This window comes from Heterodontus francisci, chromosome 18, assembly GCF_036365525.1.
Source record: "Heterodontus francisci isolate sHetFra1 chromosome 18, sHetFra1.hap1, whole genome shotgun sequence".
NCBI classification, from domain to species: Eukaryota; Metazoa; Chordata; class Chondrichthyes; order Heterodontiformes; family Heterodontidae; genus Heterodontus; species Heterodontus francisci.
The window spans coordinates 59,630,802-59,645,753 of NC_090388.1; the positions used below are offsets into that span (position 1 = coordinate 59,630,802).

The 14,952-nt window shown below is 42.7% G+C and overlaps 1 protein-coding gene across 1 annotated transcript in view; it reads right to left on the minus strand.

Moving 5' to 3' along the window:
• LOC137379663 (FYVE, RhoGEF and PH domain-containing protein 4-like) overlaps positions 1–14,952 on the minus strand; it is a 372,218-nt gene that overhangs the window by 5,553 nt on the left and 351,713 nt on the right. The window contains 6 exon segments of the mRNA XM_068050821.1: positions 2,725–2,756; positions 2,759–2,867; positions 3,625–3,774; positions 7,436–7,561; positions 8,588–8,683; positions 14,602–14,632. Of these exon segments, the coding sequence (XP_067906922.1) occupies positions 2,725–2,756; positions 2,759–2,867; positions 3,625–3,774; positions 7,436–7,561; positions 8,588–8,683; positions 14,602–14,632 (544 nt within the window).

Consider the following 14,952-nt stretch of genomic DNA (forward strand, 5'->3'; position numbering starts at 1 on the left):
ATATAGAGAGAGAGAGGGGGATAGAGAGAGAGAGGGGATAGAGAGGAGAGGGGAGTAGAGAGAGAGAGGGGATAGAGAGAGAGAGGGGATAGAGAGAGAGAGGGGATAGAAGAGAGAGAGGGGATAGAGAGAGAGAGGGGATAGAGAGAGAGAGGGGATAGAGAGAGAGAGGGGGATAGAGAGAGAGAGGGGATAGAGAGAGAGAGGGGATAGAGAGAGAGAGGGGATAGAGAGAGAGAGGATAGAGAGAGAGAGGATAGAGAGAGAGAGGATAGAGAGAGAGAGGGATAGAGAGAGAGAGGGATAGAGAGAGAGAGAGGATAGAGAGAGAGAGGATAGAGAGAGAGAGAGAGGATAGAGAGAGGAAGGATCGAGAGAGAGAGAGGATAGAGAGAGAGAGAGGAATAGAGAGAGAGAGAGGAAGGATCGAGAGAGAGAGAGGAAGGATCGAGAGAGAGAGAGGAAGGATCGAGAGAGAGAGAGGAAGGATCGAGAGAGAGGGAAGGAGAGAGGAAGGATCGAGAGAGAGGAGGAAGGAGAGAGGAAGGATCGAGAGAGAGAGGAAGGAGAGAGGAAGGATCGAGAGAGAGGAAGGAGAGAGAAGGATCGAGAGAGAGGAAGGAGAGAGGAAGGATCGAGAGAGAGGAAGGATCGAGAGAGAGGAAGGATCGAGAGAGAGAGAAGGATCGAGAGAGAGGAAGGATCGAGAGAGAGGAAGGATAGAGAGAGAGGAAGGATCGAGAGAGAGGAAGGATCGAGAGAGAGGAAGGATCGAGAGGAGAGGAAAGGATCGAGAGAGAGGAAGGATCGAGAGAGAGGAAGGATCGAGAGAGAGGAAGGATCGAGAGAGAGGAAGGACGAGAGGAAGGATCGAGAGGAAGGATCGAGAGAGGAAGGATCGAGAGGAAGGAGGAGAGCGAGAGACGAAGGAAGGAGAGAGGAGAGAGAGAGGAAGGAGAGAGGAAGGAGGAGAAGGATAGAGGAAGGAGAGAGGAAGGATAGAGGAAGGATAGAGAGAGAGAGAGGAAGGATAGAGAGAGAGAGAGGAAGGATAGAGAGGAGAGAGAGGAAGGATAGAGAGAGAGAGAGGAAGGATAGAGAGAGAGAGAGGAAGGATAGAGAGAGAGAGAGGAAGGATAGAGAGAGAGAGGGAAGGATAGAGAGAGAGGAAGGGATAGAGAGAGAGAGGAAGGATAGAGAGAGAGAGAGGGATAGAGAGAGAGAGGGGTTAGAGAGAGAGAGGGGTTAGAGAGAGAGAGGGGGTTAGAGAGAGAGAGGGGTTAGAGAGAGAGGGTTAGAGAGAGAGGGGGTTAGAGAGAGAGGGGAAGAGAGAGAGAGGGGATAGAGAGAGAGAGGAAGGATAGAGAGAGAGAGAGGAAGGATAGAGAGAGAGAGAGGAAGGATAGAGAGAGAGAGAGGAAGGATAGACGAGAGAGAGAGGAAGGATAGAGAGAGAGAGAGGAAGGATAGAGAGAGAGAGGAAGGATAGAGAGAGAGAGGAAGGATAGAGAGAGAGAGGAAGGATAGAGAGAGAGAGGAAGGATAGAGAGGTGAGAGGAAGGATAGAGAGAGAGAGGAAGGATAGAGAGAGAGAGAGGAAGGATAGAGAGAGAGAGAGGAAGGATAGAGAGAGAGAGAGGAAGGATAGAGAGAGAGAGAGAAAGGATAGAGAGAGAGAGAGAGAAAGGATAGAGAGAGAGAGAGAAAGGATAGAGAGAGAGAGAGAGAGAGAGGGAGGGGGGGATAGAGAGAACGAGGACAACAAAGAGGGGTCGAACAACACAGAGAGGGAGAACAGAGAAAGAGAAAGAGGGAGAGAGAATGATCAAGACCACTCCTCACAGATGGACATCTATCCAGAATACTCTGCATCGCTACAATTGTGCAGGCAAACACTGACTACTTGTGCAAGCAAAAAATGCCAGGTATCTCATTAAATCAGTGTTCAACATAGTGAAGGGAAACTAAGTCAATAAATTAGTCTGCTCATTTAAAGCTTTTTCACAAATTGTACATTTGTTGTTGTTTTGATGAATAGCAAGATGAATTGTTAATGCCTTTATCTTTCCGAAATTGTCTCACCAGCTCCCTTTCTAAGACAAAAATTGTAATGTGGCCCCCCACGGGGGCAAAAAGGTTGGACAACCCTGGTTTTGATTAATTGATCAAGTTCTCAGCATTGTGGAAAAATTGTCAGGAACCTCACCGTTGCAGGTCTCCAGAACTTGAAGATATGCATCAGCACTACATGAATAGAAAATTCCAGTACAACCAAACATTCAGATACCAAATATTTATTTACTGGATCAAAAGCACTGAACTTGGGGGAAACAAATCAACTTAAAATGCTCAACCGTAATTTTAACTACTTTATGCAAAACTACACCAGCTTCCATGAAAACATTTTTGCATGTAATTGTATGCCTGGATAAAAGGTGCATAATTCTTTAAGAGAGAGACCAGATAGGTGACTTATTCCCAGGCCTTTGCCAAAAATAACCCTCCAGGTGGTTGCTAAGAAGAGCACAAAAGATGCTAACATCAAGCAATGTACCTAGTTTTATTCCCTTTGTGGTAAGCATCTAGTTTTCACAAAGTACCTCTCTGCTGATGTGGAAATGATCTGGAACTCAACGTAGCAGGAATCCCTGATAAAAATCTGCACCCTACCTTTCCCTAATGCTGTTAAACCTTAAACAGTAATAAGGTTATTAACATTAGTACCTGGGGTGCTCCATACATGTAAAGAACTAATCCTCATTCTTAGGCACCACACACCATACTTTCTGCCAGGGTTTGGTAGATTTCTCCAGATAGTGAAGAAAGTCACAGATGATGCAATTTTCTGAGACCTCAGCAGCCTCAATCTGAAAAGTGGAAGGGAGGGACAAATTTTAAAAAGATAAAGCAAATTTAATTGACTAGAGAAAGAAACAAGGTATAAATCATTTATCATACAAAATGGTCAGAAAAGCCACACTGATGACTTGACTCATTATAAACTGGGTATGGTAGTAGCATAGTGGTTATGTTACTGGACTAATAATGCAGAGATCTAAACTAATCATCTGGAGATATGAGTTCAAATCTCACCTTGGCAGCTGGGGAAGTTAAATTCAATTAAACAAACAAATCTGGAATGAAAAGCTACCAACAATGGCGACCATGAAGCTACCAGATTGTTGTCAAAACCAATCTGGTTCCTGATGTCCTTTAGGGAAGGAAATCTGCTGTCTTTACCTGGTCTGGCCTATGTGTGACTCTAGGCCCACAGCCATGTGGCTGATTTTTAACTGCCCTCTGAAATGACCTAGCAAACCACTCAGTTGTATTCAAGAAGGGAACTCACCACCATCTTCTCAAGGACAATTAGGGATGGGCAATAAATGCTGGCCTTACAGCAATGTCCACATCCCATTAAACACTTAAAAAAAAACCTTGAACAACATCACTTGTCTGGAAATTAACCTATATCTCTTGTACTAATACCATAAAAGACATTTTCTCTACAAGACTGATTTGTTTCATTTAACGTTAAATGTGGTTGGCCCTATGGCACTGACCTATTTTATAGCAGGAACTGCACCACACATCCTGCCACACTTAGAAAAACTAAGCTCCTACCTCCAGAATTCCTTTCTTTTTTTTATCATCCTTCTCCTCGCTGTCAGTTTTTCCTGTAATTATGTCGTAACAATCTTTACATACTTTGCTAAGCTTGTTGCTGTCATATGCAAGGCTTGCTTTGTAATCAGAACACTTCCAGCATACAACCTAGAAAAAGAAAAGAGAGGACATTGAAGACGACTTCTGATGGGTCACACTGAGCTGAAAATATCATTTATGCAGCATCCTGTTAGTCAGTCATCTTGATCAAGGTAAATAATAGCTTGCAAGTAGCAACAAAAGCAGCAGCAACTTGTATTTGTTTCACACATTTAACATAATACAATATCCCAAGGCACTTCACAGAAGTGTTAACAAAATTTGACACAGCCATCGAAGGAGCTATAAGGGCAGGTGACAAAATACAGATAAGTACAACATTTTAACCAGTAAAGGTATTAGTTAATTTTTTAGGTTTTTGTGCCTCTTGGCCTGCTATTTAATTGACCACAAATTGATTGTCCAATTTGCTTTTTTCCTGCTTCCTAAGCTTCTAATGACACCACTAGGCCACTTTTGTGGTCTGTATTAAGTGCCCATTTCTTCCAAGAAAGCTACATTAGATTCTTCTTTTTCCACCTGTTCCTAACCATTGTCACAATCGGATTTAAATGGGGTGAGGGCTAGCGGATCACTGGATTGATTGATTTCTGGGATGAGATGGTTAACCTATGAGGAGAGATTGAGCAGAATGGGCCTACATTCTGTAGAGTTTAGAAGAATGAGAGGTGATCTCATTGAAACACATGGGGCTAAAAATTCATCCTGACCCAATTTCAGCAAGGATCACTGTTTTTAACCTGCTTGCACCCATTTCCATTGAGGGAGGCAGTAGGCAAGATTGGCACTGCCTCATTTATCTGACTGTAGCATAGGCTCTAGCAGGGGCCTGTGCCTGAGAGCTCAGCAGGGAGCCAAGCAGCGTGCACTGATCTTTCATGCTGAAGCCAGCCTGCTGCTCTTAAAACCAGTCTACCCCTCTTAAAGGGGAGCTGCAATCTGTGGAAGGGAGCTGCTGCGGACTGCCTGTGTGTGGGAGCTGCACAAATGGAGCACCAGGGAAGAGAGAGGGCTCCTAGCATGTGGTGATGGTGGCCTTAGTTATGGAGGTAGACTGGAGAGAGGTCACTTTTCTGTTGGGGGCCAGGAGGCTCTCTGAATGGAATGAGAGCAGGTGGCCAGGGAGGTCAATCCAAGGAATCCAGCCCAGAGAATCTGGCAGCAGCACAGCACGAAGTTGAATGACTTCACGTACGTGGTCAAGGTCAGTAAATGTATTTTCAAAGGACCTCATACCCACTGTACCACCAATCTGTATCACACTGCTCAATGTACTACATCCCCATCACTCACCCATCAGCAGTCCCTAGCACTCAGGACATACACTTAACATCCAGATACTCCACCTTACCCTCACACACATTTCAATGATGCCAGCCTCACTCCCAGCTCCTGCTGCTTCCACATATCTCTAGTAATGCATCTGTGGGAGGCACACCACCCAAACACAGGGTAAACCAACCCCTGACTTTTTTCTCTATCTCTTGAAAGGCAAGGTCACTCCTAACCACTAGGAGACTAGCAGAATAAGTGGGGGAATCAGGATTCCTTCACCTTCTGAGCCCTACAGGGGAGATGGTTCTCCGCATCATGGGACTGGCTGTGACAGGGCCCGTGGCATCCGGCATTGCAGAGAACATTGAGGATGATGGTATGTTCCTGTTTATGTCCCTTCTCAAGTCCTAGCTCACCCTAATCCTGCTATCTAGCATGGTGAGCAAGCTGCTGATGGTATGATCATGGGCCTCTTTCTATCCACCCCATCCCCTTCCTCAGATCAACCTTCCCTTTTCTGATTTCCTGTGTTCAGACAGGCAAGAACTGCTTCCTACTCAGCCACAGCAGACCCAAGAGGAGGAGAGAGTGCAATACCACTGTACTAATGAAGGGGCCGTGTCACTTGACCTGACACTCAGCCACCACCTCAGATACTGGCACTGCACATTCTTTGGAGACGATTATAGAGTTGGGATCTGCATGTGATGAGTCACCAGGCATGAGTGGGTAAAAATCAGGTCAGGGGAAAGGATCGCTTGTGTGCCAGCTCACAGGAGGGCAACATTGAAAATGAATTCTGCTACAAGGATCTCAGATTAGAGCTTCGATGGGGCAGTGTAGAAGAGAGCGCTGATGGGCCTACACACCGAGATTCTGGGTGAATTGGCTGGCAGACAGCCTCCTGTCACTGTCAAGGAGCATGGAGAAGTCTGGCTCTAAGTTTGTAGAGGGCATCGTGCAGAGCTTCCCCTCTCCACAGCTTCTGCTCAATCTCCCTGTTACGTTGCAGGCCCAGGGGCACTGCCACTGCAGCCCCCATACCCTCTTTCAGCCTTTGTGTGGACAGATACCCAAGTCTTCTGCCCTCCCTGTGAGAATGCAGCAACACTCTCTGTCAAATCCAGGAACTCACTACGACACCTCCAAAAACTCTCCAGAAATTTTGCAATAGCGTAAGTTAGTCTAAATTAACTCAGCTGCAAGTTGGGTGGCTGGCTCTTTAAATAATGCTAGTGGTGGTTCCCTCTTACAACTGTACAAAATGTCCTTTGGTGAGCAACAAGCAAATATGCATGGTCCAGGTTTGTAAATCATGCGTCAGATCAGCTGGTACGGTTGTTTGATGTCATAATCTGGCTGTAGGAAAGTTTCAGGTGGACGCACTGCACCTTCACACAAGTGTCCTACTCAGAATACAGCGCCACACGGGCCATGCCTGAAATGGTCACAGATGCTGCATGTCCTACTTGGAGGCCTCTGGCTTCTGTAGTGCTGACTCCAGGAATGCTACGAAGGCCAATTTTGTGCTCATAAGATTCTGAGAGGCTTGATGGATTAGATACTGACAGGTTGCTTCCCATGGCTGTACAGCCTAGAACTTGGGGTCATAATTTCTGGATAAGGGGGTCCGGCATTTAGGACTGAGATGAGAAATTTCTTCAGAGGTTTGTGAAGCTTTAGAATTCTCTACCCAGATGGCTATGGACGCTCAGTCATCGAGTGTACTCAAGACTGAGATTGATAGATTTTTGGCACAGTGGCGCAGTGGTTAGTACCACAGTCTCACAGCTCCAGCGACCCGGGTTCAGTTCTGAATACGGCCTGTGCGGACTTTGCAAGTTCTCCCTGTGACCGTGTGGGTTTCCGCCGGGTGCTCCAGTTTCCTCCCACAGACTTGCAGGTTGATAGGTAAATTGGCTATTGTAAATTGCCCCTAGTGTAGGTAGGTGGTGGGGATGTGGTAGGATTAATGTAGGATTAGTATAAATGAGTGGTTGTTGGTTGGCACAGGCTCGGTGGGCTAAAAGGTCCTGTTTCAGTGCTGTATTTCTTTAAAAAAAAAAACAATGGATAAGGGGACAGGGCAGGAAGGTGGAGTAGAAGTTGAAGTACAAGTTCAGCCATGGTCCTATTGAATGGTGAATCAGGTTCAAGGGGCTATATGGCCTACTTTTATTTCATACATTCTTATCTCATAGGAGCAGAGCATTGCTGATCCCAGGGGGATGATCTTTATGATATTGGGATAAAACAAATTCCCAGAACCAAATCAAGATTCGCTCAGTTTGAATATTGGTTGAAGGATGGTTGAATGACAAAGAATTCTCATTTCCTTCGAGCGTATCATGCAATTTACTGCAAGTATCGATAGCTACAATAGTTACAAATATGTCTTGCAGGTCCAGCACTTTAAGTCACCAATTGCACTTACATAGCCACAAGCACGGCAATGATGTCTTCGCCTGGTCAGTGCATTGAAGGGTTCCTTACACTTCATGCATAAAGTAACTTCATTGTCACGAATCCATCTTGGTGCCCTCATTCCCAGTTCTGCAGTCTTTGGAGTCATAGAGAAAGAAAAGATCATTTGAAACAAAAGGTGGAAGTACCAGTCAAACAGCGTATGAACAAAACATTGCTTGTAAACCAAACTGGTCTGTTCCTCTTGGTGCCATTTAATCAGCGTGTCAATTTCCTCCAAACAGCAGATATGTCTCAAGATCCATTAAAGATATAAAATCTATATTAATCATTCTTAACATAATCCAATTTATTGATAGTACAGCTGAGCGATCTATGAACACTTGGATTTAAACTTTGTGTCTCCAACTCCTTCTGCTTGTTTGAATAAATAAAGCAGTGTGTGTCAGGGCTACTTTTTTCACCGAAATCCAGTGAAAATGGAGCACATGTTAATGCCAAATGTAAGCTGCGTTTTATTCGGACCTTGTGTTCCATTGTCAGTTGGCAAATGTACAGCAATAGGTTTAAAGATGGTTTTGAATGTAACTTGTTAATTCCTTAGATTAGAGGCACAGGCTTCAGGAAAGCTAACAAAAATGGCAGGAGATGAGCTGGAGAAAATTATCGTGCAAGAGGAATAAAAATGCTCTCCTTAAAAGAAAATGATTCCTTCTTGAGCTATGAAGTTCATTCATGACATGATTCACACCATCTCAATTTAGTTGCAGTTCTGTGGTCAGGAATGTTTTATTTCCAACCTCTGCTACAAGCTGCAGATAAATTTCACTGTGGGCTCTCGGTGCCGGTGTAAAGCCCACCCTGCATCATTCTCATTTCAGAATTAAATTCTTATCATACGGAAGCGAGGGGAGCTGCTACACAAAATGAGTACACATTAAAAATAGAATATGAAAATTGAGATACAATACTTTTGCAAAAAGTCCCATATAATTACTCTTAAATACTGCAGCCTTATGATAATGTTATGGAGGTCAAAGAGAAAACACACTAGTAAAGAAAGTTTCATCAAATGCGTTCGTCATTATGGATTTTATCTAATTCAGCATTCCAACAAAAATGACACTAATGTCAGTCAACTACTGAATGTCACAGAACTTACCGAAACTTCAGAACCTTGGTCTTCTCCTTCCTTAGCTATTGCAGATCTGAAAGTTTCATTCTTCTGATTAAAGTCCTGTATTGTATTCTTCAGAGCCTGTAAGCAAAAAAAGTCATTTTAAAAACACTGCACAGTACAGACCAGGCCACAAAAATTAATCAGCAAAAAAAGCGGCTTCCCAAAGATTTATTAGGTAAATTCAGCACATGCGGTGGTACTGAGTCATACCAAGTAGTCTGTATAGAGTTACTTGATTTTGATATCCGAGGAGTTAGTAGCTAGTTAGCCAACTATTGTCTGCTGTTTGAGGCCTCCACTGCAAGACTGGTTTGCCCAAATTTCTAGGTTTTGCAGTTTAAAGAAGATTTACAGAGATCACAAACTATTTAAAAGTACCACAACAGAATAATGAAAGACACAAATACTGCTCAGCTCTGTGCCTCAAAGAACATAAGAAATAGGAGCAGGAGTAGGTCATTCAATAAGATCATGGCTGATCTGTCCCAGGCCTCAACTCCTCTTTTGGGCCTGCTCCGCATTACCCTTGACTGCCCGAGATTTCAAAAATCTATCTACCTCCTCCTTAAATACATTTAGTGACCTAGCCTCCACAACTCTGAGGTAGAGAATTCCAGAGATTCACCACCCTAAGAAAAGAAATTCCTTCACATCTCGGTTTTAAATGCATGTCCCCTTATTCTGAAACTATGTCCCCTCGTTCGAGATTCTCCCACCTGTGGAAACATCTTCTCAACATCTACCCTGTCAAGCCCCCTTAGAATGTTATATGTTGCAATAAGATCACCTCATTCCTCTAACCTCCAATGAATATTGGCCTAACCTGTTTAGCCATTCTCGATAAGGCAACCCCTTCATCCCAGGAATCAGCCTAATGAACCTTTTCTGAACTGCCTCCAATGCTAGTATGTCCTTCCTTAAATACGGGGACCAAAACTGTACGCAGTACTCCAGGTGTGGCTTCACCAACACCATGTACAGTTGTAACAAGAGTTCCCTATTTTTAAATTTGGTGCGTTTGCTGACAATGCAATCACTTGGTGGTGCTGTACTAGCACATGTTCAAATGCAGCCTGTTCCACTAAAAGGTCACACACAGTCTGCAACATTCAGGCAGCTACCAGGACTAAAGATGGCGCTGCTCAAATAATCACACAAAGGCAACGTAAACCCATGGCAGAACACAACGGTCGGGGAGGAAAGGGAGGCCGGGGAAGCGAGTGGCAGGTGCGGTGGGGGGAGAAAGAGGAAGTGGGGAGGAGGAGAGTGCACCTCCTTCCCCCCCACCCCGCTCTCTCCCTGCTTCCTTGATGACGACATCTGCGTATGCACCGACCAGTCCTGGCAATGCGGAACGCCGTGCACTTTGTTTTAAACTCTAACCCCCTCACAATAAAGGCCAAAATTCCATTTGTCTTCCTAATTACTTGCTGCACCTGCATGCTAACCTTTTGTGTTTCATGTACAAGAACACCCAGATCCCTCTGAACTGCAGTATTTTGTAGTCTTTCTCCATCTAAATAATAATCTGCCTTTTTATTCTTCCTATAGATAGTAAATAATTGAGGCCCTAGGACCGATCCTTGTGGCACCCCACTAGTTAAGGCTTTCCAACCTGAAAAAGACCCAATAATCCCGACTCTCTGCCTTCTGTGTATTAGTCAATCCTCAATCCATGCCAACACATTACCCCCGATACCCTAAGCTCTTATTTTGTGCAATAACCTTTTATGTGGCACCTTATCAAAAGCCTTCTGAAAATCCAAATACACTACATCTGCTGATTCCCCTTTATCCACTCTGCTTGTTATGTCTTCAAAGAACTCTAACAAATTTGTCAAACATGATTTCCCTTTCATAAAACCATGTTGACTCTGTCTGATTGCATTATGTTTTTCTAAGTGTCCTGCTATTTCTTCCTTAATAATGGACTCTAGCATTTTCCCAGTGACAGATATTAAGCTAACTGGTGTACAGTTTCCTGCTTTCTGTCTCCCTCCTTTCTTGAATAGGGGCGTCACATTAGCGGTTTTCCAATCCATTGGTATCCTGCCAGAATCCAGTGAGTTTTGGTAGATGACGACCAATGCCTCCACTATCACTGCAGCCACTTCTTTTAATACCTTTGGGTGCAGGCCATCAGGTCCTGGCGACTTGTCTGCCTTTAGTCCCACCAGTTTGTCAAGCATCTTTTTCCTCGTGATAGAGATTGTTATAAGTTCCTCCCTCCCATTTACACCTTGCTCATCTATTATTGTTGGAATGTTTACAGTGTCCTCCACCGTGAAGACTGATGCAAAATATTGGTTTAAACTACCTGCCATTTCCCTGTTCCCAATTCCCCAGTTTCATCCTCTAAGGGTCCCACACTTACTTTAGCTACTCTCTTCCTTTTTATATACCCGTAGAAGCTCTGTTTGTTTTTATATTTCTTACCAATTTACTCTCAATTAATTGTCTCCCTCTATTAGTTTTTTAGTTATCTGCTGCTGGTTCCTAAAAATTCCCAATCCTCTGGCCTACCACTGGCTTTCGCCGCTTTGTACACCTTTGTTTTTGATTTGATACTTTCCTTAACTTTCTTTGTTATCCACGGGTGGTTCATTGTTCTCATCGAGCCCTTCCTTCTGACCTGAACAAATGTTTGCTGAGTGTTATGAAATATTTGCTTAAAAGTTTGCCATTGCTCATCTACTGACTTTCCCTTTAGTCTATTTTCCCAGCCCACTTTAGACAACTCTTTCTTCATACCTTTGTAATTGCCCTTATTTAAGTTGAAGACTCTGGTTTGAGACACGAGTTGCTCTCCCTCAAACTGAATTTGAAATTCTACCATGTTATGATCGCTTCCCCCTAGAGGATCCTTAACTATGAGATCTCTTATGAATCCTACCTCATTACACATTACCAAATCTAAAATAGTCTGTTCCCAGGTAGGTTCTGCAACTAAATTGCCAGACGATTTTTTAAAAAATTCTTGGATTATGGATAATATTGCTCCCCCCAACCCCTGAAGTATTCAGCAATGTTTATACAATAATCTAGCACTAACTTCATCCCACAAGGCAAAATGCAATTTTTTTTCTCAACACAGATAAAACTGACCTGTGTACTACTATTAAACATGAGTATACAAGAGGTAAGCAATTAACTTCTTACATTGCCAACAAACTGCATAACAAAAACCATATTTTTAAAACTTGTGACTGGCTCTATAAACATCTCCTCCATTCCTGCTATGAAAGATGAATGGGGTAACAAGCCCATATCTACCTATGGCCGGTGCAGTGGTTAGCACTGCAGTCTCACAGCTCCAGCTACCCGGGTTCGATTCTGGGTACTGCCTGTGTGGAGTTTGCAAGTTCTCCCTGTGTCTACGTGGGTTTCCGCCGGGTGCTCCGGTTTCCTCCCACAGCCAAAGACTTGCAGGTTGATAGGTAAATTGGCCATTATAAATTGCCCCTAGTGTAGGTAGGTGGTAGGAGAATGGTGGGGATGTGGTAGAGAATATGGGGTTAATGTAGGATTAATATAAATGGGTGGTTGTTGGTCGGCACAGACTCGGTGGGCCGAAGGACCTGTTTCAGTGCTGTACCTCTAAATAAAAATAAATAAATAAAACAAATTCTTTACCAATTGTCATAAGATTCCTGATTTGAGTGAGGAGTGCTAGAACCGAACACTGCAGCCATAGTGGTCAGGAACAGGATGAGCTGTGCTAGACAGTAATATGCACAACAAAGGCTGTGGCATCTCATTGCTTAGTACAAGAAACTCTCCAATAATCAAGGAAAAAAATAGGCAAAGGTTAAAAGGAAATCAGTAAAAGCAAACCTTCCAGATTCTCATAGGATGTATCACTATCTGTATTGCTATTCAGGTTTATGTATAACCTATTACAGGTCATTAAATATTCAATAAAACCGGTCAATAGGTATGCAAAATATCTCAATCCATCACGCTGCAACCAGATTGTGAAAATACAATGTAGATTTCAAATATCGAATAACTTTGCTATTAGAGATACATCTGAACAAATACTGTGTTCAACACCATTGAGGGTTTAGATAATGTAAAATAATTCTGCCCAGTGGAAATTTTTAGTTAACTTACAAATCTCAAGATAATGTCCAGTTTTGAATTCCCCTGTTTAATACAAAATTAGTTGCATAAAGTGTGCAATGTTTAGTAGCAGATCATTTGATTTCAGGCCTGTTTATCCACTTACAAGGGTGCATATCTTACAAACACAAAACAATTCTTGGAAGTTTAATAGATAGTTGCTAACTCAACAAAGGATACTACACAATCTCTGTTCTTGTAACAAATACATCCGATTGTGAGAGAAGATTGATCAAGGTAGTGTAGTAGATATCGTGTATATGAACCCATGGAAGACATTTGACAAAGTGCCACACAGGAGGCTTAAGATCATGGAAGCACATGGAATTAAGAGAAATTTGGGGGTGTTGAAACAAAAGTAGTTTGGTTATAGGGAGCAAAGGGTGGTGGTGAGTGGAAGTTTTCAGACTGAGGGGTGGTTTGCAGTGGTGTTCCCCAAGGATCAGATTTGGATCCATTACTCTGCAATGTAGTGGCCTACACTCTGATATAGGAAGCAGCATTCTAAAGTTTGCAGATAATATAAAATTTTATGAAGTAGAAGACCATGATGAGGATAGTTATAGGCATCAGGATGACAGGATGGTGAAATAGGCTGAAGAATGGCAGATGGACTTCAATGCAGAGAAGTGTGAAGTGATGCACTTCAGGAGGACTAATATGGAAAGACAGTATCCTATTAATAGCATGATTTTGAAAAGTATAGAGGAAGAGAGAGACTTTGGTGTTCATATACACAATTCTTTAAAAAGGTGGCAGGACAAGTTGATAAGATGGCTAAAAACACATTTGGGTTACTTGGGTTTTGAACAGAGGAATAGAATATAAAAGCAAAGCAATCATGCTAGTACTTAATAAAATCACAGGTTAGGTCTCGACTGGAGTACTGTGGATAATTCTGGGCAGAGATCAAGAAAGATGTAAAGGCCTTAGAAAAGGTAGAGGAGGTTTACCACGATGTTACCAGGGATGAGGGACTTCAGTTAGGAGTCGAGGTTGGAAAAGTTAGACCTGTTCTCTTTATAACAGAGAAGGTTACAAGGTGACCTAATAGAGATTGAAAGATGATGAGATACTTTCATAGAGTAGATAAAGAAAAAAAATTCCCTCTGTCGACTGGATCAATAGCCAAAAGTCATAAATTCAAAATCAATGGCAAAACAGCTAGAGGGCAGATGAGAATATTTTTCACTCAGTTTCCAGGATCTGGAATGCTTGAGCTGAAAAAAGGTGGTGGAAGCTGATTCCATAAATAATGTTCAAAGAGAGTTGAACAGATTCTCGAGAATAAGGAACAGAAAGCAGGGATTTGGGCCAAGCATGACTTCTTTTACAAACAGCCAGCATGCGCATGATGGACTGAGTGTCCTGCTTCTGTGCTTTAAGCTATGATTTTATGACCAAACAAATGAGGAAGACCGTTCAGTGTCTTGCTTACTTCTGATGAGTCTTCAGTTTCAACACACGAATCATATTTTGACAATCTGTAAATGGTATTTGTAAAAGATATTTGGAACATACAAATTGCTAGTTGAAAAAAGATCGAGGTCCATTCACCGATTTGACCTTCTACCATCCTGGTAGTCAATTGATACAGTGATAATGGAGTTGTTGACTTATCATAGCAATCAATCGCTATTAACTGGTCTAAAATAGACCCAAACATGGCATGGGCAAAATTCCAGTGGAGGAGAGCTTTGGGATACATGGGCCCAAAGTCACCTTTTTATTGACTAAAAAGACTAACATCTTGCTTATGTGAAAATTCTGACTGCCTTCAAAGTTTGAAGAACTTGCTTCATCCCTGATTCAGGTCATCATCATCAAAAATGTTAAGTTGCGAGATTATCTAAAACATTGTGTTCAGTTCTTACCTTTATCCATTCCTCTTTGTCCTGATCAGAGCTGGAATAAAACAATAACTTCATCAGAAACCCTGCAGAGTACTCACAAATAGGGAACATTTTCCTCTATGCCGTGTGTATAAACATGTTCCCTTTGAATTGCTTTTATGATTTTGCTCACATAACTGGCAGGAAATCTTCCCCAGAAGTGCCAACAGATATACTCTTTGCATAGTGTTCCAAATATCTACCTGCACACATTGCATTGTTTTCTGTCACAAAGACTGAACACACAATTTACATTTGTATGAAGTTTGAAATATAATGCATCCAAGTACATTTTGACTTTTGTTGTCACTAGTACTCATTGCATTCCTGCAA